Raw genomic sequence first — 19,841 nt, 5'->3', positions numbered from 1 at the left:
TCTTCTTGGACTTTTGCTGCTGCTGCTTTTCCGGCGCAGGTCCCGACCCGTTCTCGACCGGCTCCTTCTTCTCAATGAGATATTTGTACCCCTCATGACTTGGCCGAACCTCACACCATGGGCCGTCTGTCTCAAGCATGATGCGGTCAAGATGGACCTCGCTCACGACGTCACAGTTCTCCTTGGTTTTGAAGCTGCATCCGTTGATGCCAATGTACAGGCCTAGGTCCATCAGCTCGCGCATCTCTTCGGCCGAGCCAGTGAAGGAGTGGACCACGCCACCCTTCTCTAGTTTCTCAAGCTTGGGGCCAAAGGCCTCTTTCAGCAGCCGGACAAAGTCATCATGTGCGGCACGCGAGTGCAAGAACAGGGGCAGCTGGGGTTCCAACGACGCGGCAATTTTGAGCTGCGCCGCAAAGGAGTGCAATTGCACCGTCCGAGAGCAGTAATGCAGCCGATCATAGTCGAGACCAAATTCACCGAATGCCACGAGGTGTTGTTTTCCCTCACTTCGGGCCTCGGCGAGTAGGGTGGTCAGGTCAGCAATGATGTTGGCAGACTTCTCCGGACATGGCTGTTCTTCTTCTGGCACAGGTGCGTTAGGGTCTGGATCACAAGGAGTGGAATGCTCAGAGGTGGTATTGGCGTGAGGCAGCTTTGAGGAGAAGATTGAAGAGCTGCATGGGTGGATCCCTGCAGTGGCATACACCGTGCCAGCTGTTTCACGGTCAGTTCCAAGTAACTCCAAGGCGCGAGCGGCATCGTACGGAACTCCTCTGCTAAGTTGAGCGCATCACGGCAGCTCTTGAAGTCTGATCCTGTGACCAGGAGTTTCACGCAGCCCACTTGTTTTGCGCGGTCGATGACGCCTGCCAGGTCATCGGGGTGTCGTTGCTTGCCGTGTTGCTTGCCCCGGAAGATGGGATCTGCCAGGTTGATTCCAATCTACTGGAGGCAGTGATCAGCCCAAGTTGTACGAACATTTCGCATGGCACTAACATCGATGTACCGAGGGCTGTAGGTTGGCCCTACGGACTTGACGTCAGGCGTTTGTGAACCCATACAGACGGACTGCGACAGCCGTGAAAATTGAGGGTGTTGTCTGACTGATACCAGCGTAAGTCGAGGAGCTGTTCTCGCCAGCATTCGAATTAAAAAAAAAAAAAAAAGAATAAAAAAAAAGAGAGATAAATAGAGAGATCACAAGTATGCCAATTGGTGTCAAAGGTTAAAGTACTCAAGCTATCGACTCGCTGAAGGTCAGATTTCCATTGCATCGCCAAAATGAGCCAAGGCACTGCCACTAGCATGTAAGTGGATTAGTGTCCTTTGGTGAAGCAATTAATCAGCATCACGTGAATGCGCGACTCTGTCATCGCCTATTTGCCCCGCTCAAGTTGCCTGTGTCTGTCACCTGCAAGGATTGACGCGCTATTGGATTGTGAGGATTTGAACGTTCTGCTTCAGGGAGACGCGTGAATATTGTAACAACACAAGTGAATTGATGTGATCCCTAGCCCAGAGATATACGATCCTGCTGATACGAATGAGTCATGGCCAGCCCATGGCTCGGACTCCGAGTGAAGGTTGCCGAGGGGCAGCTGCGTTGCCTCGCCAGGCTGGTACGGTAATTAAATGGGTTGCATGGCAGCCAGGGCAGTGGACCGTCCATGTTTGTCGCGCTAAAAATTGGCGTTCTCGCGTCTGCCACGCGTGCCTTGCATAAAGTACTTCCATCCACCATCGTCCAGGCGCGGTTTTCCTCCCTCTCCATCAACAACTCTCACCACGAAACTGCATACTCCCTCTCCGGACTCTAGCATTCACCTGCTACGCCGTTGCCTCTTTACTCTATAGCCTGCCACTTTGTGTCTACGGCCAAGTTCATATCGCTACCACTCAAGCCAAAGTTGCAGTCGCCTCGTCGGCGCCTCACACACATCGCGGCCATGTTCGTCAGGAAGCGCGGTATGTACATTTGTCCATCAATATGATTTGCAGAAAGCTGACAGGAAAAAAAGATGGACGCCAGGAGCGCGTGCAGTTTGACAAGATCACTGCCCGTGTGTCGAGGCTTTGTTATGGCCTCGACACTGAGCACGTTGATCCTGTTGCCATCACCCAGAAAGTCATCTCCGGTGTCTACGGTGGTGTGACCACCATTCAGCTCGACGATCTTGTACGCGACTTTGCACGCTCAATTGACTCTACACGATATCTAACCTTCTCTAGGCTGCCGAAACTGCGGCGTACATGACTGTCACCCACCCCGACTACGCTATCCTCGCGGCTCGCATTGCCGTGTCCAACCTCCACAAACAGACAAAGAAGCAATGGTCTTCTGTTGTCGCTGACCTCTATCACTACGTCAACCCCAAGAACGACACGCCTTCGCCCATGATATCGAAAGAAACATACGACTGCGTCATGCGTCACAGGGAGGAACTCGACTCCGCCATCGTCTACGACCGTGATTTCAACTACCAGTACTTTGGTTTCAAAACTCTCGAGCGTTCATACCTCCTCAAGCTCAACGGCAAGATCGTTGAGCGTCCCCAGCACATGATCATGCGTGTGGCCGTCGGCATCTGGGGTGACAACATTGAGCGTGTCATCGAGACATACAATCTCATGTCCAACAAATCATTTACCCACGCCTCCCCTACCCTCTTCAATGCCGGCACTCCTCAAGCACAACTGTCGTCCTGCTTCCTTGTTGATATCAAGGACGACAGCATTGATGGTATCTACGACACTCTCAAGACTTGTGCCATGATCTCCAAGACTGCTGGTGGTATCGGTCTGAACGTCCACCGCATTCGTGCTACTGGCTCTTATATTGCTGGTACCAACGGAACCTCGAACGGTATTGTTCCCATGCTCCGTGTTTTCAACAACACCGCCCGCTACGTTGACCAGGGCGGAAACAAGCGTCCTGGTGCCTTCGCCATCTACCTGGAGCCGTGGCACGCCGATGTTTTCGAGTTTCTCGATCTCCGAAAGAACCACGGCAAGGAGGAGGTCCGTGCCCGTGATCTCTTCTTGGCTCTCTGGATCCCCGATCTCTTCATGAAGCGTGTTGAAAAGAACGGCGACTGGACTCTCATGTGCCCCAACGAGTGCCCAGGCCTGGCTGACTGCTACGGCGAGGAGTTTGAGGCCCTGTACGAGAAGTATGAGCGGGAGGGCAAGGGCCGCAAGACCATGCGTGCCCAGAAGCTCTGGTACTCGATCCTCGAGGCCCAGACTGAGACTGGCAACCCTTTCATGCTCTACAAGGATGCTTGCAACCGCAAGAGCAACCAAAAGAACCTTGGTACCATCCGCAGCTCAAATCTCTGCACCGAGATTGTCGAGTACTCCGCACCCGATGAGGTTGCCGTCTGCAACTTGGCCTCTCTGGCCTTGCCTGCGTTCGTCGATTACACTGAGGGCTGCTACGACTTCAACAAGCTGCACGAGACCACCCGTGTCGTCGTTCGCAACTTGAACAAGATTATCGACGTCAACTACTACCCCGTCATCGAGGCCCGCAACAGCAATATGCGTCACCGTCCCATTGGTCTCGGTGTTCAGGGCCTGGCCGATGCTTTCCTTGCCTTGCGCATGCCTTTCGAGTCTCCGGAGGCCCGTCAGCTCAACAAGCAGATCTTCGAGACCATCTACCACGCTGCCGTGACAGAGTCTGTGGAGCTCGCTAAGGAACAAGGCCCTTACCCTACCTTCAAGGGCTCGCCTGCCTCGGAGGGTATCCTTCAGTTCGACATGTGGAATGTCACGCCCTCTGATCTCTGGGAGTGGGACTCTCTCAAGGAGCAGGTCAAGGAACACGGTGTGCGCAACTCGCTTCTTGTCGCCCCCATGCCAACCGCCAGTACCTCCCAGATCCTGGGCAACAATGAGTGCTTTGAGCCGTACACTTCCAACATCTACTCACGCCGTGTCCTGGCTGGTGAGTTCCAGGTCGTGAACCCCTGGTTGTTGAAGGACCTCGTCGACATGAGTCTCTGGTCTGATGCCATGAAGAACCGCATCATTGCCGAGAACGGTTCTATCCAGAACATCCCCAATATTCCCGATGACATCAAGCAGCTCTACAAGACCGTTTGGGAAATCTCCCAGCGCACTGTCGTCCAGATGGCTGCCGACCGTGGTGCCTTCATCGATCAGTCGCAATCGCTCAACATCCACATGAAGGATCCCACCATGGGTAAGATCACTAGCATGCATTTTGCAGGATGGAAGCTCGGTCTCAAGACTGGCATGTACTATCTGCGTACGCAGGCTGCCGCGGCACCCATTCAGTTCACAGTCGATCAGGCGGCACTGAAGGTTGATGACACCAACGTCGCCCGGGACCGCCCCATGAAGAAGCGTGCCCCTCCCTCTGGATCTAGCTTCATGTCCTCGGTGTCAGCTGTTCCTCGTGCTAGCATTTCTAAGGAAGGCTCTGCCAATGGCTTGACCGCTTCAAATGGGATCCCTACGCCGAGCACAACGCCGCCGCCCGCTCTGGGTGCCGCCACCACATCGCGTGTTGCTGCGTCGCCCAACAAGTCTGCTGCTATGAAGGCAGACGTTGCTGAGGGTGACAGTCCACGCGCGCTGCCCACCGAACCTGTCGAGAAGGTTGAGGATGAGGAGCTGCGAGACCCCCAAGCAAAGAGCAACCAAGACGAGGATAAGACCGGCGACAATGAGGACCGCGAGCGAGATATCTACTCTGACGCCGCTCTGGCCTGTAAGTCTCAAAGGCGTTCAATATCAAGATGAGTACTAACATTGCGACAGGTAGCATTGAGAATCCTGAGTCATGCGTGATGTGCAGTGGTTGAGGCAGTCGCTGCTTCCGCTGTTTTCAGGTTGGCTAGTGCATATGTAATGGATGATGAAATGTGAACGACGGGATGGCAACTGGACTTTTATTAGGAAGGGCAAACCGAAGCGAAATTGCCCTTTGTATTTCTTATGTACGTGATTTCGACGTGATACCGATCGAGCGCAGTCAGCACAGGTCAACTGCACAGGATCATCGGTGCTTGGAATTGTTGATGAAATTCAAGGTCGTTTGGGTATAGGACACAGGGATACTTCGTCGCGTCAACTATCTTTTCAGTTATCAACGCCCCAGGAGCAGTGAACAAGCGACATCCTTTCCGTCGTACTTATGTGACTGTCCCTTAGAGACGATGTTCATTAGAAACTCTTCCACCTTCTCCCTCGTTCTCAACAACAGCAGATCGAATCCAATGGCCAGGCGCAGCAGCCACGGTCCGTGCAAGACCATTAGGTAACCCTAATTATGAAGCTCGGGAGCACTGTTTCCCGGATCATACAGAAACATCCGGGGGCACATGTTTACCTCCAATTTATGTCGTATGTGTCACATGCGAATGATCTTGTCCCGTTGAACAAGACCTTTCGTTTAACTGAATGCCATGTACCAATCTCGTTAGCCTTCTTGTCGATGGCGACGAGAGTAGTCATAATAGGCGGCTTGCCACTGCCGACATTGGAAATAAGAAGAATGGGGTACAGCGTGACTGAGACATGCTTGATGATACGAGGGTGATAGGTCGTACGAAGTATCCGCACTATGAGTACAAATGGAACATTCGCCGGTCTGGTGGTGCCACGCTAGGCGTGGCGCACCATCGGGAAGAGACCAGACTCGAACGGAAGTGTCGACTAGTAAAGGAAGGCTTCAAAAAGCCCGTGATAGAAACGCCAGGACCGTTGGCCATGTCTGCCCAGCCTTGGGCTCCTTAACGTTAGGGGCCAGCGAGTGCTTTGTTGGTATTCCCCGACACCACAACACTGTCTCGATTAGGACGGTCAAGGTTACGCATGGTACGGACAGTGTGTCCGATCCTCGCTGGCATGTCGCAAGTGCGAGCGGGTGGCCGATGACGACAGCTACACGACGACACGCAGGAAACGTCTTGTGCGTCAGCCGTCGTCAACGCCACGAGCAACAATCCCCAATGTCCGCACCGGCTTGGAGGAACTGTGGACTACGAACCGTGGCCTTCCTCAATGTCGCTAGTGCCAGTAGGACCGGAGCGGTCTGAGGCCACGGGGAGCTTGACTGGATGATTGCAACCTCGCAGCAAAAGCAAAGTAGAGCATCTAGATCGTGACTCGGCCGCCGTGGCCTACGCGAGGCCACTGCATCACTGCGGAGTGACACTTGGCCCAATCATGCGTCGATGCTAGGGGTAACACCCGCCACACGTAGATTACTCCAGCAGGGGAAGAGCGGATTTTAGCAGATCTTGGCCGGTGCTCAGGGGTACGTGTTTGCTGCAGCAATTCAGCTCCTTCTCACTAGCAGGAAAATACAAGTGCTTGGAAGCTTGGAGCTGGCTCGACACTCGAGCTGACGTTCGACTTCGAGGTCGACTAGACCATGAGGAAATATGCAGAACGACGTGCTGGTGGGGCGCTTCTTCGACCTGCTTTGTACTAATCTAGCAACAGAGGGGTTGATATTGAATGAAAGACCTGTGAAGCCGGTTGTTGAACTTGATGATGGCCTTGCATTCAGCCCCCGCCACGCCAAGATTCTTCCAGCTGGGCAGCAAGGCAGGGGTAAAGCTTGCTCAAGCTAAGCTACGGAGGACCGGTACTCCGTAGTGACGATTGAATCATCCTCTCTTCGAAGCAAGAAAGCCGGCGTTCATAGCCCACAAAACGTTGAGTACCCCCGATGGTAGCTGAAATTGGGAGCCTGCAAGTTGGAAGCCTGCCTTCACGGGCCGGCGGCGTGGATGAAAAGTTTTAGTGAACTTCGCCGATGCGGTGTGTAGTTGCTAGGCCAGCTTGCCGGGCAGCTATCGCAGTAGCGTGAGGCTCAAGCCAGGCAGCCTAATCTAGCCTCGCAAGTTTTCATTGGTCAATGGGCCAGCCCAAGCAGCTAATGAGCTGGCGATCTCAGCTTAATCTGTGTCCGACGTAATACAATCTAAGACATTCTGAACAGTCAACCGTTGCTGTACAGATTGTAATAAGATGAGAGAGCTGATGTGGTTGAGTAATTGTGCCCAAACAAGATAGTGCCGCGACTGACACAAATTACATTAGATTATTCGGAATTGAACCAGGTTCGAATGAAGGTTGTGAGCGTCGGCTGGCTACGTCGCTACGATGTGCTCTACATGTGTTTTGCGCGTATTGCGCCGAGCATTGGGCCCGCTATTTGTCGATCCCTTGCTCAACAGGCTGGGCTGGGAGATGCGGGTCGCCCGCGTTTCGATTTCCGTTTCTGAGCGTCCGAGTCGATAAACATTGATCAGACTTTCCGGTTGGAGGTTATTGAATCTTACCGGGAAAGTTCGCTCGTTCATCCGCATAAGCAGGTTTTAGACGGTAGCCACCAAAGAAGAGCGGCATGAATGCCAGGCCCATTGCGGGAGCCCAGATGACGTTCAACGTCATTCAGGCTTTTGATCTTGTGGACGGTAATAACCTTGCATGGTACGTACATGAGCCAAGTTCGCCTACGGATCGGCACCGAACACCCAGCAAAACACCGCATCTGGCTAGTACTACGTAGTTGCAGCGTAAGCTGATCGGGTGCTGTCTGGAGTAGCCGCGCCAAGACCACTGAATCAGAGCGATCGTGGAGGGGAGGTGGAAGGACGCGCAAAGGCAGGGGTGGCTGGCCCTGTTGCGGGTACCAGCCAAGCAGTCTAAGCCGCCGCAAACTTGGAAGTCAACACAAAGTGACGACAGCCCTCTATGCGGTGGCAGGAGTTGCTGCATCAACAGATGGCGAGAGGAGAGGGATAGCCTACGTGTAGGTAGGTACCTAGTGACGAAGCCTGCAGAAGCCGTTCCTGCCTTCAGGTACCCGCACATTCAGACCGCCCATCGTCGCTTAAAGCCCACCCTCCTCCATCTCGTCTCAAGTCTGCTCCCTTCTTTCACCACTTTCACGTCCACATCTCCAGCGCAAATCAACAAGCAGTAATCGCTTCCAAAGTCTAGCCTCGTCTTCGACAAGCCCAATTCACCGAATAGATTCGACTCTTTTGGTAAGTTCAGCCACTCAACCTGGAGCCACTCTCCCTCAACATTGAGCAACCTACCCACCCCATTGTGTTTGTCTATGCCAGCTTGGCCGATCGCCTTCGTGGTGAGAGACTGCCATCAAGCGAATCGACAACCTTCAGGCGATAGGATGTTACACAATTTCCGCCTTGTCCTCTCAAACGTCGTCTCCCGCTCGATTTCACCGCCCGTTGGCGTCTCACAGCTCCTCGGTCTGCATCGCACCATCACCTTCGCATATCGTCACTCGGGATGTGGGAAATTCGCCTGGCGTGGACTGTCCAGACCTCGGATCAGCTCATTTGATCTGGACTCCTGATCCTGGGCTCGAATCTATGAGGGCTATTGGCCCTGATTCACCGCTTTCACTTCTGCCTCGAGCAGACACCAGTTATCCTCTCGTTTTCCACACTAAATCCTCACATTTCACTGCATCAACCGCTGCCACTCTATTCCCTACACAATCAAACTAACGCACCTCTCAGACAACTCAAACCGTCAACATGAAGACCGCTGCTTTCGCCCTCTCTGCGTTGGTCGCCGCTGTGGCCGCCCAGGATTTCTCTGATCTGACCAGCTGCGCTGTATGTACCCTCGTAGACGATGGTACTGGTACAAAACACTGACAGTTTGCAGGCCGAGTGTGGCCGCAGCATGCTCGACGCCTCCAAGGCTCGCGAGCTTGGCTGTGAGGATACCGACCTCCTGTGCTTGTGCCAGAACCCCGACTTCACCTACGGTCTACGTGACTGCGCTCGCGAGGCTTGCTCTGGTGATGACCAGGAAGCCCTGGTCAGTGCTGGCCTGCAGGTGTGCGCCGAGGTCGGCGTTGGGATCACTACCGGCTCCGTAAGTTCATCTCACACCCAGGGCATTGAGACCCGTACTGACAACTTCAAAGGAGGGCAACCCTACCATCACCGCCACTTCTACCGATGACGCCCTTGTCACCACCATCACCTCTGATGGTAGCGCCTGGACTACCTCCACCATGGAGCCCAGCAACGTGGTTGGCTCGGTCACCTCCGCTTTGGGTGACATTACTTCTTCTGCTGGCGACGCCGCCAGTTCTGTCAGTGACGCCGCCACCTCTGCTATGGGATCCGCCAGCGACGCCGTCACCTCTGCCCTGGGTGATGCCAGCGACGCCGTCACCTCTGCTCTCGCCTCTGCCAGTGATGCTGCCAGCTCTGTCAGTGACGCCGTCTCCTCTGCTATGGAATCCGCCAGCGACGCCGCATCTTCTGCTGCCGAGTCTGCCGACCCATCCGAGACTGATGGCGGTAACGAGGATGGCGATAACGAAGATGACAACAACGAGGACGGTGGCGATAACGAGGATGCTGTACGTACTGCCACTCCGAGTAACGATTTGTGCTAACGAATTCCAAGGCTATGCCTATGCGCACTGCCGCCCCTGCTGCCATCCTTGGCGCTGCTGGTCTGGCTATCCTGATGCTGTAAACGCAGCAGGCGCAGAACCACAAGCCTTTTTACGTTCATGTTGCACGCTTTTTAACACATAATACCCCCTGGACCTCTCGGCATGACGACTTGTCCTTGACACAATTTACCCATGACGTGTTCACCGTGAACAGGTCGCTGAATAGTTGTCGGGTGAGGACTTGAGTCTGAGGAAGGTTGGCGTTGGTGGAAATGAGAAATCAAATCGCTTTGTTTAACGGCCAGTCACGAATTGCACGACATAGGGCCTCAGATTAATGGAGGCTGTATGGAGAAGTCATGAGATGTGAGACTGCAATGGCGATATAGCACAAGCGCAAGTTCACGACGGTCGACTTATTGGTTGAGCGCGTGTTTTGCCCGGTGCGGAGTGATATGCGCAGGAGATTCCGAAACTTACGATGAAATATGCGCGGGTGCGAAGGCATCAAGGGGGAGTAATTTTCTAGCTCTCCATCGGGAGAATCCTAATACATAATTTTTTGGGCACCACAATGTTTGCTAGTGAGATGACTTGAGACTGGTGTTTTGTCTGTCTATAGCAGTCAATCAGACTGAGTGCAACATTTCTAATGTGAGGTTGCGTTGTGAGGAAACTCACTTCATCTGTCCTACACTTCGACGAAAGTTAATTACCATCTTTTATGCTGAGGCCGAACGTATCTATCCATGTGCAAATACTTCAATTTCATTTAATCTTTTCCGACTAGTGAACCATGGATTTCCCAATCTCACTCTCCCATCCCTCCGCGCGCTCAAACCCATTCTTATAGGTTTGGAAATCCATGAGCGCCTGATACACGTCATCCTTTGTCGTCAGCACGAATGGTCCATATTGCACGACAGGCTGATCGAGTGGGGTGCCAGCAACAATGACCAGACGCGAAGATTTGGACGCATTCGGATCAGCCTCGATGTGGACGACGTCACCCTCCTGCTCAAAGACCACGTTGTTGTACTGTCCGACCTTTTTGAGGGTGTCGCCGTCTCCAAAGTAGACATCACCCTCGAGGATGTACGAGAATGCGTTCCACGTTTGCGGAAGAGGCTGTGTGACCTTGGCACCGGGCCGCAGCTCAATGTCGAGGATCCATACGGGGGTGTAGGCAAGATCCTTGACCGAGTCGACGCCGTGACTCTGTCCAGAGATGATCTTGATGGTGGCCTTGCCGTCATCTACATCTACCTGTGGAATCTCGCTGGCCTTGAGGTCACGGTACCGCGGCTCGCATTGCTTCAGGTTCTCGGGTAGATCAACCCAGAGCTGAAGGCCGACGTTGGCGGAGCCATCGGAGTTCTGGCGTGGCATTTCAGCGTGGACTATGCCACGGCCGGCGGTCATGAATTGCAGGTCTCCAGACTCAATGGTGCCCTTGTTACCGGCAAAATCTTCGTGATCCACGGCTCCACTAATGAGGTATGTGATTGTCTCTTGGCCACGATGAGGGCTGTTTGTGTCAGCTTCTGCTCGATTCATACAAGACAGGACCGGGCAGAATAGCAGGCAGGATAGAAACTTACTGGTCGGGAAATCCGGCACCGGGCTTTATGCTAAAATGGTCCAGCATCAGAAAAGGGCTGAAGTTGCGCAAATTAGGCGTGCCGATGGAGCGGCGGACGCGGGCACCCGCGCCCTCATCCTGCTCAACGGCGAGGAAGTTCTTCTTGATGGCGCGTGGTACAGACATGTCGGTGGCCCAGAGATGATGGTCTGCCTGAGGTATTACAGATGCGACCTCTGTTGTGAGGAACTTGCTAGTGATGTCGATGAGGGGCTGCTTGAAGTAGATGGCTAGTGCGCTGATGAGGAGTGCTGTGTAAAAGTAGAACTTCATCTGATCGAGTGAAGCAATGCCAGTGTTATATGCTTATTCTGGGCGTCTGAATGGAATGGTGTAGATGCTGCGAGGAAGAGCGATAGTTGTATTTACTTAATCAGACTGTATGTAGGGGTCATTGGTCATGCTAACTAAGAAGTACTGCGTACGTATTGAAGCAAAAGTGGCCGGAATGGCGATCGAATGAAGCCTTACAAAGGTTTACATCAGCAGTGGGGCTATCGATGTCTGCATTGTGACCAATTAGCAGTAAACATCAGAAATGGCTGATTATTAAGGATGCGGTCATCTCTCGCGGACACTGTTATTGCGGAGCCTACTGAGTAAACGCGACCATCATCGTCGACATACGTGAAAATTGACTTGGATCAGAATTCAACATAGGTAAGAAGTTTATTAGACCGGGAAAAAGCACATCTTATGCTGATGCAAACACGACTGCATTTTACACTAACACCACGAATCTCCAGCTTCAGCTCACACGCGGAAGAACATGTGGATTAACGCCGTAAACAATACGCCGAGTCCGTTAATGGCATCTTTGTCTAGACAGTTATAGGAACGCTCCATTCATCATCTTCGCGATTCTCCTCACAGTTTTCGATGGCGTGACTGCGCTGGCCGGCGAGATCAACGCCACCAGCCAAAGTCTTTTCCAGCCAATTACTGGTTCACCTTGTGGCTGTTGGCAGCCTCGCTGGCCTGCTCCTTCTTTTGCGACAGGAACTTGCTCAACCAACCCAGCGTCTCGTTGCTCACGACAAAGGCCGTGAGGACAGCGGCCTTGCCGTACCCAACTAGCCTACTACCATCACCATTCTTCTTCACCTCGGACGAGTAAACGCTGTATACGTGGTCGCGGCCCTCGGTGGCCTTGTTGACAGGGAACCAGACAAGGCTCTTGGTGTCGGCGTAGAGCTCGCCGGTGGGCTTCTTGACAACGGGGAAGCGCTCGTCGAGACGGGCGAGGGTCTTGTCGCCGAGTTCGTCGGCACGCGAGACGTACGGGCTCACGTACTGGTAGGGCTTGGTGATATAGGGGAAGATGTTCGAGGCGATGGTCTTGTAGGCTGAATCGGTGATGGCAATGGAGCGCTGTCCGAGCTCGTGGGACTTGAATGTGTGAACGCCGTCGCTGATGACGGGGTAGTCGAGAAGATGCTGCTGCCGCATTAGCTCCCCTCTGTGCAGGAGGTATCAGATCTTGCTTACCTGGATGAAGGCTGACTGCTGGGTATGGTTGGGCATGTCGCCGTTGACGTGGGAAGCCATGATAACAGCTGGACTTGTGCGCGTCTGAGGATGGTAGCGTAGGTGTTAGGTTCGCAACGAGGTCGGATCAAGGGTGTCGTTCCACAATGGATTGAATATTAGGTATGAGAGTTGGAAGGTAGGAAGAGGGGAGAAACAGGCGGGATCGAAATATGAAGCTGAAGAGGAAGGAAGTACAGAGCTGAGGAGGACGGACGGCACGGGAAGCCACGCTGGGCGGCCATACCACTTTTAACAGAGACAAACAGGATTTACATATGACTCCAAGCGACCTGACGAGCCTTTGCGCGACCACGTACGTGCCTGAACCCAAGAAGCATGTGCGCGGTGCGCCAGCGTACAACGGCGCTGCTCGACTGATAACGCAACGCTCTCACTGCATCTGTCCCGGAAACAGCGGGCATGATTGGGTGAATGTAGGTCCACCAGCCACAAGCTTCACGCTGCAATCCAAAGTGGTTGCGTCTGACATGTGAAAGCCTCCCCTCTCTTCATTGCCCCCTGTCAGTTCTTCGGAAGGGAAGGTACATGTACCTCAACGTCAACGGTTAGGCACGATGCCCAGAAGCCAGGGTTCAATGGGATCGCCAGCTCCTGCATTGCGGCTCCGAAAGCTCCAGGTCAGGCACGACTACTGATGAAACATCTTGCGATCGCCATTGGATTGGTGCTGTCATCATCAGCCCTCGTTCGAACTGCTGGAAAGTGACCACGTGAAGCTAGGCGACCAGATCTGCTTTTAGGTTGCGTGCCTCTGTATCTGTGGCTGTCGAGGATGTGGTTACCTGCGCGTGCGCGTACCTTGTGTCCCTTATCTCATGGCACCGGGAATCCGCTCACGGTCTCACAAGCGAAAGAAGGTGATGGTTGCAGGCGCTGATATGCTGCAACGGTGCCCTGCAGGCGCTAATCAGGGCCAAGGTACATGTACTACTTGTGTCTGCCATCGATCCCGATTGCCATGTTGGGTGTTTTAGTCGCATTGCCATCCCAGACGCTGGCCATCACGCACGGCTTAGGCCAGTGGTCGGTAAGACACTCCGATGTCGTTTCTTGCAGAGCCATTGCGACTGCCGCGGCTGGATCACATTCTTATCAGCACCGCCGATTTACACCTCGGAAGCCAAGCATGAGATTTGATCAATCTTTTGGCATGCGTCGCAACTATGCCCAAGGGTTCGGTTGCCGACGAAAAAAAGGGCGAGGACTGGACTCCATTCCGCTAGCTACCCGGGCCTTTAATAGAGTGGGTCGATCGCATCCCTGCTGCAGCCACATTTCACATGCCAATACGTCGCACAACTGGCAACCTGGGAAAAGAACTGTCACGACCGTCAACCACCAGCAGGACTTTTCGCCCCCTCCGCCAAGGAGAGTAGTGCAATCGGCGAATGTGTCTCCAATCATACCAGCATGCCGCGCAGCTTGCCGGTTTGATTTGTTGAGGCCTCACCGGTTGTGTCAATATCCCATGCGTTGCGTTCCTTGTTCTGCATTGCAGACGACTAATAATAACTGATTACCACCCTTTCCATGGCATCCATGTTTCGCGCACGATGTCATCGCCATCCACGACGAAATACACAAAGAACGCCGCTGCCGTGATGCACACGTGATTGCACCACACCATGGCCCTTTCGCCTACCGAGAACTCCTCCTCTATGTTTTTCGCCTCTCTCTCGCCGATCCAGCCTAGGATGCCGTGTTCCTGCGACATGCGCACCACGCCCCATGTCTCTTCTTTACCAACCACGCGTCCGAATCCTGAAAACCCAGGACTCGTCTCTCGAGAGAGCGATGTCACTCCGGCGTTGAGGAGCGCCTCATTGCGCGCGCCCGGGTAGACGCTGACGACGTCGGCCAGGACACGCGCGGCCTGGTCTTGCATGGAGATGACGCCGGTAGAGACCTGCTGAAGGTCGTTGCAGGGAAAGTTGCCCGCATGCAGCTCCAGCTTTATGTTGCCGGGAGCATCAGCCCGAAGAGACTTGACAACGTGGGCCGTGGGTGTGGCCCCGACGGAGGCGACGAGGTGACGGTCGCTGGGTAACAGCTTCGCCGCGGATATGACACTGTCCCATTCTATTCGCAGGGTCTCTTCCGCCTCTGCGCGCGTCCGACCCGCGTAGGAGTGGTTAGCGTGGCAGTAGAACCCATAGATGTTGACGGCCGGCGAAGCTTCTGCAGCACGCACGAGCGCGTGAAGAGTGTCGCTCTGAGGAGCCACCCCTGCGCGATGGGAACCGACATCAAGCTTGATAAAGACATCCCATGGCTGGCTCGAAGAAGAGTGCTTTTCCAGTTTCGAAAGCTGGGACACGTGATCGACCAGGAGCAATATCCGAAGTGAGGAGCGGAGAGCTGTGAGCTGGGGAAGGATGCTGGGATACACGGGGAGGCCGTAGAGACACTGGGCGAATCAGCTAATCTCGGCACAGATTACGACAATAGACACGGCGGCCATACCTCGTCGAGGATACCCTCGGCCGCAAGGGGAAGCGAGCCCTTGATCTCGGGGATGGTGGATGCGACGATGGAACGATACTTCCCATTGGCAAGCATCATCCTAGTGAGTTCGAGAGACTGCCTTTTGTTCAGCGTATGGCGCCGACGGGCGGATCTCTCGGTGCGCGAACCTTGAGCGTCTTCACATGCGGCCTGAAGCCGAGTCCCATCTTCTCGACATCATCGTGCAGCCTCCCGATGTTCTTCTTCATCACCGGTAGACTGAGGACCAATGCAGGCGAGGGCAGCTCGGAGGCTGGGCGGCCAATGTAGGTCTTGTGGTGCTCCAGTGCGTGATCCATGCTGGCTGCTGCTCCGGGATTGTGAATGGTGCTGAGCAGAATGTGCCAACAGCGGATGAATTACTCAATGACGAAAGGGACGAGAGAATCATAGGTCCCTAGGCAGCGCAGCGCGATCGGGGGGGGGGGGGGGGGGGGCAGGGCCGGGAAAAGCTCCGCGACGAATGTTCTCCGAGGGGGAATATCGTATCTGAGGGGCACCAGGGTCCCGCGGAGGGTCCCTCTGGTGTGTGAGAGGGAGCTTGGTCTGTGTGAGCTTCGGCAGCTACAATTGCGATCCGAGATGTTCAAACGCGATGACAGTGCATCTGGCTGGAAACCGAACGATTGGTAGCGCATTGTCCGCTGACTTCTGCTCTTCACACCGCCGCTATGTTCTTCCGTCGCTGTAGACGCAGATATGTTGACGCACGTTGTAATTTGCATCCCAGACAGCATTCACACAAGGTCACACGGACGCTATTCAAAGTGCCTCGATACTCTTCGACCGCATTGCCCCCTTGACTGATACCGTAGTACGCAGGATAATAGAGCTCAGGAGTCTTGGGTACATACGGGAAGCCGTGATGGTTGACTTGTCGGACTGATCGTCCGTATCGGCCCCACCACTCCGCGCACCAGCGCCACAATTGCCACCAGTTGTCCCTCACCCCGATAACGGTGCATCTTCACGAGTAATCACAATTAACAACGTCACATAATATCTTCCACCTCACCAACCTTTCCAACATGCGTAAATTCCGTCTTGCCGTTCTCGAATGCGACACGCCCATTGAGCCTGTCGTGGAGAAACTCGGCACCTACGCCAAGATATTTGGCACCTTTGTCCGACGGGGCCTAGAGGGGTACATTGAAGATGGAGGCGCCATGGGCGTTGACTTGGAGGTGACGAGCCACCAGATGGTGGATATGGAGGAGCTTCCCAACTTCAAGGAGGTGGACTGTCTCATGTTGACAGGCAGTAGTGAGTCGCAAGCATCACTGCAACCAACGGACGGAAGGGAACTGACGAGATGACAAGAGCACAACGCATTTGAGGACCATCCATGGATCACAAGGCTGGTGGACTATTGTCGTCTGGCGTACGAAACGACGGACATCCCACTGGTTGGCATCTGCTTTGGACACCAGATCATCGCCAGGGCCTTGGGTGCCAAGGTCCAGCGCAACGCTGGTGTGTGGGAGGTGGCAGTTGATCAGGTCGACCTGACCCCCGAGGGGCAGAAGCTCTTTCACTCGGACAAGCTGGTGAGTCCTGCGTCCATGTTCAGAATGAGTAGTTCTCGAGACTGACGATTCCGGCCAGTTCCTTCACCAGATGCATCAAGACATAGTCGCCACACTGCCCGAGGGCAGTGTCCTGCTGGGCAAAAGTCCCAAGTGCGAGATCCAGGGGTTCTACATTCCCAAGCGGGTGCTCACGCTACAAGCGCATCCCGAGTTCTCAGAGTTCATCATGGATCAGGTCATGCGCAGGCGGTTCGAGCAGAAGGTCTTCACGCCAGACGTGTATGAGTCGGGGATTAGCAGGGCATCCAAGGAGCACGATGGTCTGAAGGTGTCCAAGGTCATTTGGAAGTTCCTGCTGGAGGATTTGTAGACTTGGAGAGCGAGCGGGCACCATGTTGGCTGGGAGCATATCGCAACGCAGCTATCTGCGCTGGAAACAGACATGTTTCGTTGACTTCTGGCACACGATGGCGACCCCTAAGCAATGAATATTGCCGCCGCTTAACTGCATATTGCTGCGATGTCCACTCGCTGCAATCAAAAGTGGAGTTTTCAACGGCGACAGGTAATAAAGCAGGTCCATCTCACTGCTCAGTGCTCCGTTTGGCGGCCGACGCTATACAAGGGCGATAGAATACGAGGCATGGACGATTGCGAAGATCTGCATTGTACGAAAATATAGGCAATCTTGAAGACCACTCACTTCGTGTTGTTCCGAGTTCTTAACCCGCTGGTGGAAGTGGCCTGTTGGTTGGAGAAGTCCAAGCTGTCTCCGGAAAACGCGGTAGTCCGAATGAAGCAGTCTCGGATTCAGACTCGACTGCGGACTGTACTCCGTAGGACTGTCCACCAATCACTTTAATTACCACGGTGGCTAGGGTTGTGCTTGTGGTCACAGACTAATCCGGCACCACGGGAGCAATACGATAGTAATAAATTGCCTACCTTACGCGCTGATACCACGATGTACGGAGTAACAGTTGTCTCCATGAAGAGTACGTACCTACCAGATACTGGGAAACAGCGACCGAAGGCTGCTGTGGCTTGTCTCAGTGAGCTGTGCACTGTTCGCCTGAAGCCTGCAGCTCCAGTGATGGCACCTCCCTCCGAACGGTAATATTCCGTCGCGTGAGGCCTCAATCGCGTTGCTGAATACTTACTAATGAGCGAAGCCTTCATTGCTTTCCCATGATCGATCTATTAAATAAAGAGACGACCCACACATCGTATTTATGCAGCCTGTCAAAGTTGAAGCATACCCATGCGGTCCATTCATTATCTGCGCTGCACATCAGATACTAATAAAGGCCGCTTGAAACCTCGAACATGCGAATCCCCACATCGTCACTGGGCCGCTATGGCATGTCGCTGGCCCAGACAGTGAGCCGATGCGGGTTTCACTATCCGTAGACTGTACGAGACATCAAATAAGTGCGACATGTCAAGGAAGGACATGCGACTACAAAGGTTATGAAATTTTGATAAATACCATGCTCGGTTGAGTATCAGTGCCGCAGCAGGATGCGCCAAAGCCAATTGATGAGTGAGCGTACTGGCCAGTCAGCCGGGACCAAGCAGCCAACACACCGATCACCTTCGGAGGCTGGCAGCTGCCTACGCCCCACGTACTTGCCCTGAACTCACCTCCCATCACAGGGCAAGGTACGGATAATCATGAGTGGAACAGCCTGCCAAACCCCTAAGCTGAGCTAGCTAAGCGCTGCGGAGGATACATTCGCCAGCGACAATTCACTGAGGTATGGGCCGTGTGCACTGGCCCTGTGCACCACGTCACGAATTGAATATCTCCAGTCCCGTCTTCTCATCATTTCGTTGCCTCGCTCGGTTGGTGAGCCATAAACTGAGCTGCTCACTTGCACCTTTGCTGGTCTCTATTGATCTAAGGTAATTAGACTTTGCGTCTTTGCGGAGGCATGATTTCGTTCCGAAACAGTGATCTTCACCTCAACTTGTCCTTGTCTGTCGACTGCGCTCAATCAGCGAGCCTCCGATTGCCTGCTTATTGGATCCACGTACATCCGACCAGCTGGCCAGGATTGATCCTGCCTGCATCTCCCGGGCCCTCCAGACGAATTAACGCCTCGTGACGGTCTCGACTCTCATCCCCGTTCGTCCCTGGCGGCCTCTGGAAAAATATCACCAAGCACTCAGCAGTGTAAAGCCTGTCAACGCCAAACACCCAAACAACGTCACCTATCACTGTTGGCGGAAGTGCTGCCTGGCCGTTTCGACCTGAACCCGGTCGCCCCCTGCGGCGCCCACGTTCCGCGTGCCTGCGTCTCAAGACGCTCGTTTCTTCCGCGCAACTATCAGATTTCTAGACCAGCAATTGATACGACTTGCGACCCCCAGACAGCGCGCCCTCTACGCAATTTACATCGAACCGAACCGAGCAGTGCCTGCCTTTTCGGCAGCGGGACGACCGACGAAGCTTAGCCCGCACCTGCGCGACGAGCACCAGTCAGGCCGCCTCTACTGCTCTGTTGTCGCGCTGTCCGCCGGTGCTGCTCTAATATGCCCTTCGCCACAGACCCAAACATGTGGTAGAGAAGAATGTGTATGTCAACGCTCCTCATCCTCCTTGTCTGGTGCGTGGCCGCATCGCTGGACGGCGACGCGCCCATAGTAAAAGCCAAGGAGGTCCAAACCCTTTTACCCCAGGCTTGGCGACCGGCAACTGACGTCTCACAGCGCTCTCTGAGATTCGCAATGTTGTGTATGGTTCCCAAAGCTCGCTGCGCAGCGAGTGTTACTGACGCTGTCGCAGACTCCTCTTTAGCAACCCAGTATGGGCTGGTGCCAGCACGGTCCCCACGACCATCATCCGCAACATCACCGCCCTATCGAGCCAGGTAGCATACGAGCAGCGCATCAACAACAACATCACGACCTTGACGACGACCAACGCGGACACCCTCGACGGGCTGATACAAGGCCTCCTCTACGTTCCCGACATTTCAGGCAATGCTGCCTGCGACAAGCTTCAATATGATTTCATCCCTCCCAACGTCACCAGACGAAGTGACCTTCCCCCGACAAACTACAAACTCATCGCGCTCGCGCCATGGTTCAACATGGACTGTACACACGCCTACCTTTCAGCTGCGCGCCTTGACCAGGTTCGCGGCTTTGTCTTCTACAAATCAAATAACTCGAC

The 19,841-nt window shown here is 54.1% G+C and overlaps 6 protein-coding genes across 6 annotated transcripts; 3 read left to right on the top strand and 3 right to left on the bottom strand.

Moving 5' to 3' along the window:
* Positions 1-1,949: 1,949 nt before the first annotated feature.
* On the top strand, positions 1,950-4,835 carry J7T54_003720 (Ribonucleoside-diphosphate reductase large chain-like protein; the record flags this gene model as incomplete). The annotated part of the gene is made up of 4 exons (XM_051508186.1): positions 1,950-1,968; positions 2,022-2,179; positions 2,233-4,741; positions 4,792-4,835. The coding sequence occupies 4 exons, from the start codon at positions 1,950-1,952 to the stop codon at positions 4,833-4,835; spliced, it is 2,730 nt and encodes a 909-aa protein (XP_051360653.1).
* Positions 4,836-8,555: 3,720 nt separating this feature from the next.
* J7T54_003719 (uncharacterized protein) lies at positions 8,556-9,516 on the top strand (the record flags this gene model as incomplete). The annotated part of the gene is made up of 4 exons (XM_051508185.1): positions 8,556-8,636; positions 8,689-8,901; positions 8,954-9,397; positions 9,445-9,516. The coding sequence occupies 4 exons, from the start codon at positions 8,556-8,558 to the stop codon at positions 9,514-9,516; spliced, it is 810 nt and encodes a 269-aa protein (XP_051360652.1).
* A 706-nt stretch (positions 9,517-10,222) lies between these two features.
* On the bottom strand, positions 10,223-11,351 carry J7T54_003718 (Pirin-like protein; the record flags this gene model as incomplete). The annotated part of the gene is made up of 2 exons (XM_051508184.1): positions 10,223-10,964; positions 11,038-11,351. The coding sequence occupies 2 exons, from the start codon at positions 11,349-11,351 to the stop codon at positions 10,223-10,225; spliced, it is 1,056 nt and encodes a 351-aa protein (XP_051360651.1).
* Positions 11,352-12,017: 666 nt separating this feature from the next.
* Positions 12,018-12,626, bottom strand: J7T54_003717 (perilipin-like protein; the record flags this gene model as incomplete). The annotated part of the gene is made up of 2 exons (XM_051508183.1): positions 12,018-12,515; positions 12,567-12,626. The coding sequence occupies 2 exons, from the start codon at positions 12,624-12,626 to the stop codon at positions 12,018-12,020; spliced, it is 558 nt and encodes a 185-aa protein (XP_051360650.1).
* A 1,519-nt stretch (positions 12,627-14,145) lies between these two features.
* Positions 14,146-15,433, bottom strand: J7T54_003716 (uncharacterized protein; the record flags this gene model as incomplete). Its single annotated transcript, XM_051508182.1, has 3 exons — positions 14,146-15,036; positions 15,093-15,209; positions 15,263-15,433. 3 exons carry the CDS (start codon positions 15,431-15,433, stop codon positions 14,146-14,148), a joined length of 1,179 nt encoding a protein of 392 aa, XP_051360649.1.
* Positions 15,434-16,162: 729 nt separating this feature from the next.
* J7T54_003715 (putative glutamine amidotransferase-like protein-like protein) lies at positions 16,163-17,033 on the top strand (the record flags this gene model as incomplete). The annotated part of the gene is made up of 3 exons (XM_051508181.1): positions 16,163-16,397; positions 16,455-16,681; positions 16,740-17,033. The coding sequence occupies 3 exons, from the start codon at positions 16,163-16,165 to the stop codon at positions 17,031-17,033; spliced, it is 756 nt and encodes a 251-aa protein (XP_051360648.1).
* Positions 17,034-19,841: the final 2,808 nt, after the last annotated feature.

Source organism: Emericellopsis cladophorae (assembly GCF_022114955.1).
Source record: "Emericellopsis cladophorae strain MUM 19.33 chromosome Unknown NODE_41_length_209042_cov_117_554763, whole genome shotgun sequence".
Lineage (NCBI taxonomy): Eukaryota > Fungi > Ascomycota > Sordariomycetes > Hypocreales > Bionectriaceae > Emericellopsis > Emericellopsis cladophorae.
The sequence above is the reverse complement of the archived record's forward strand: the minus strand, read 5'-3'. Positions and strand labels throughout refer to the sequence as shown.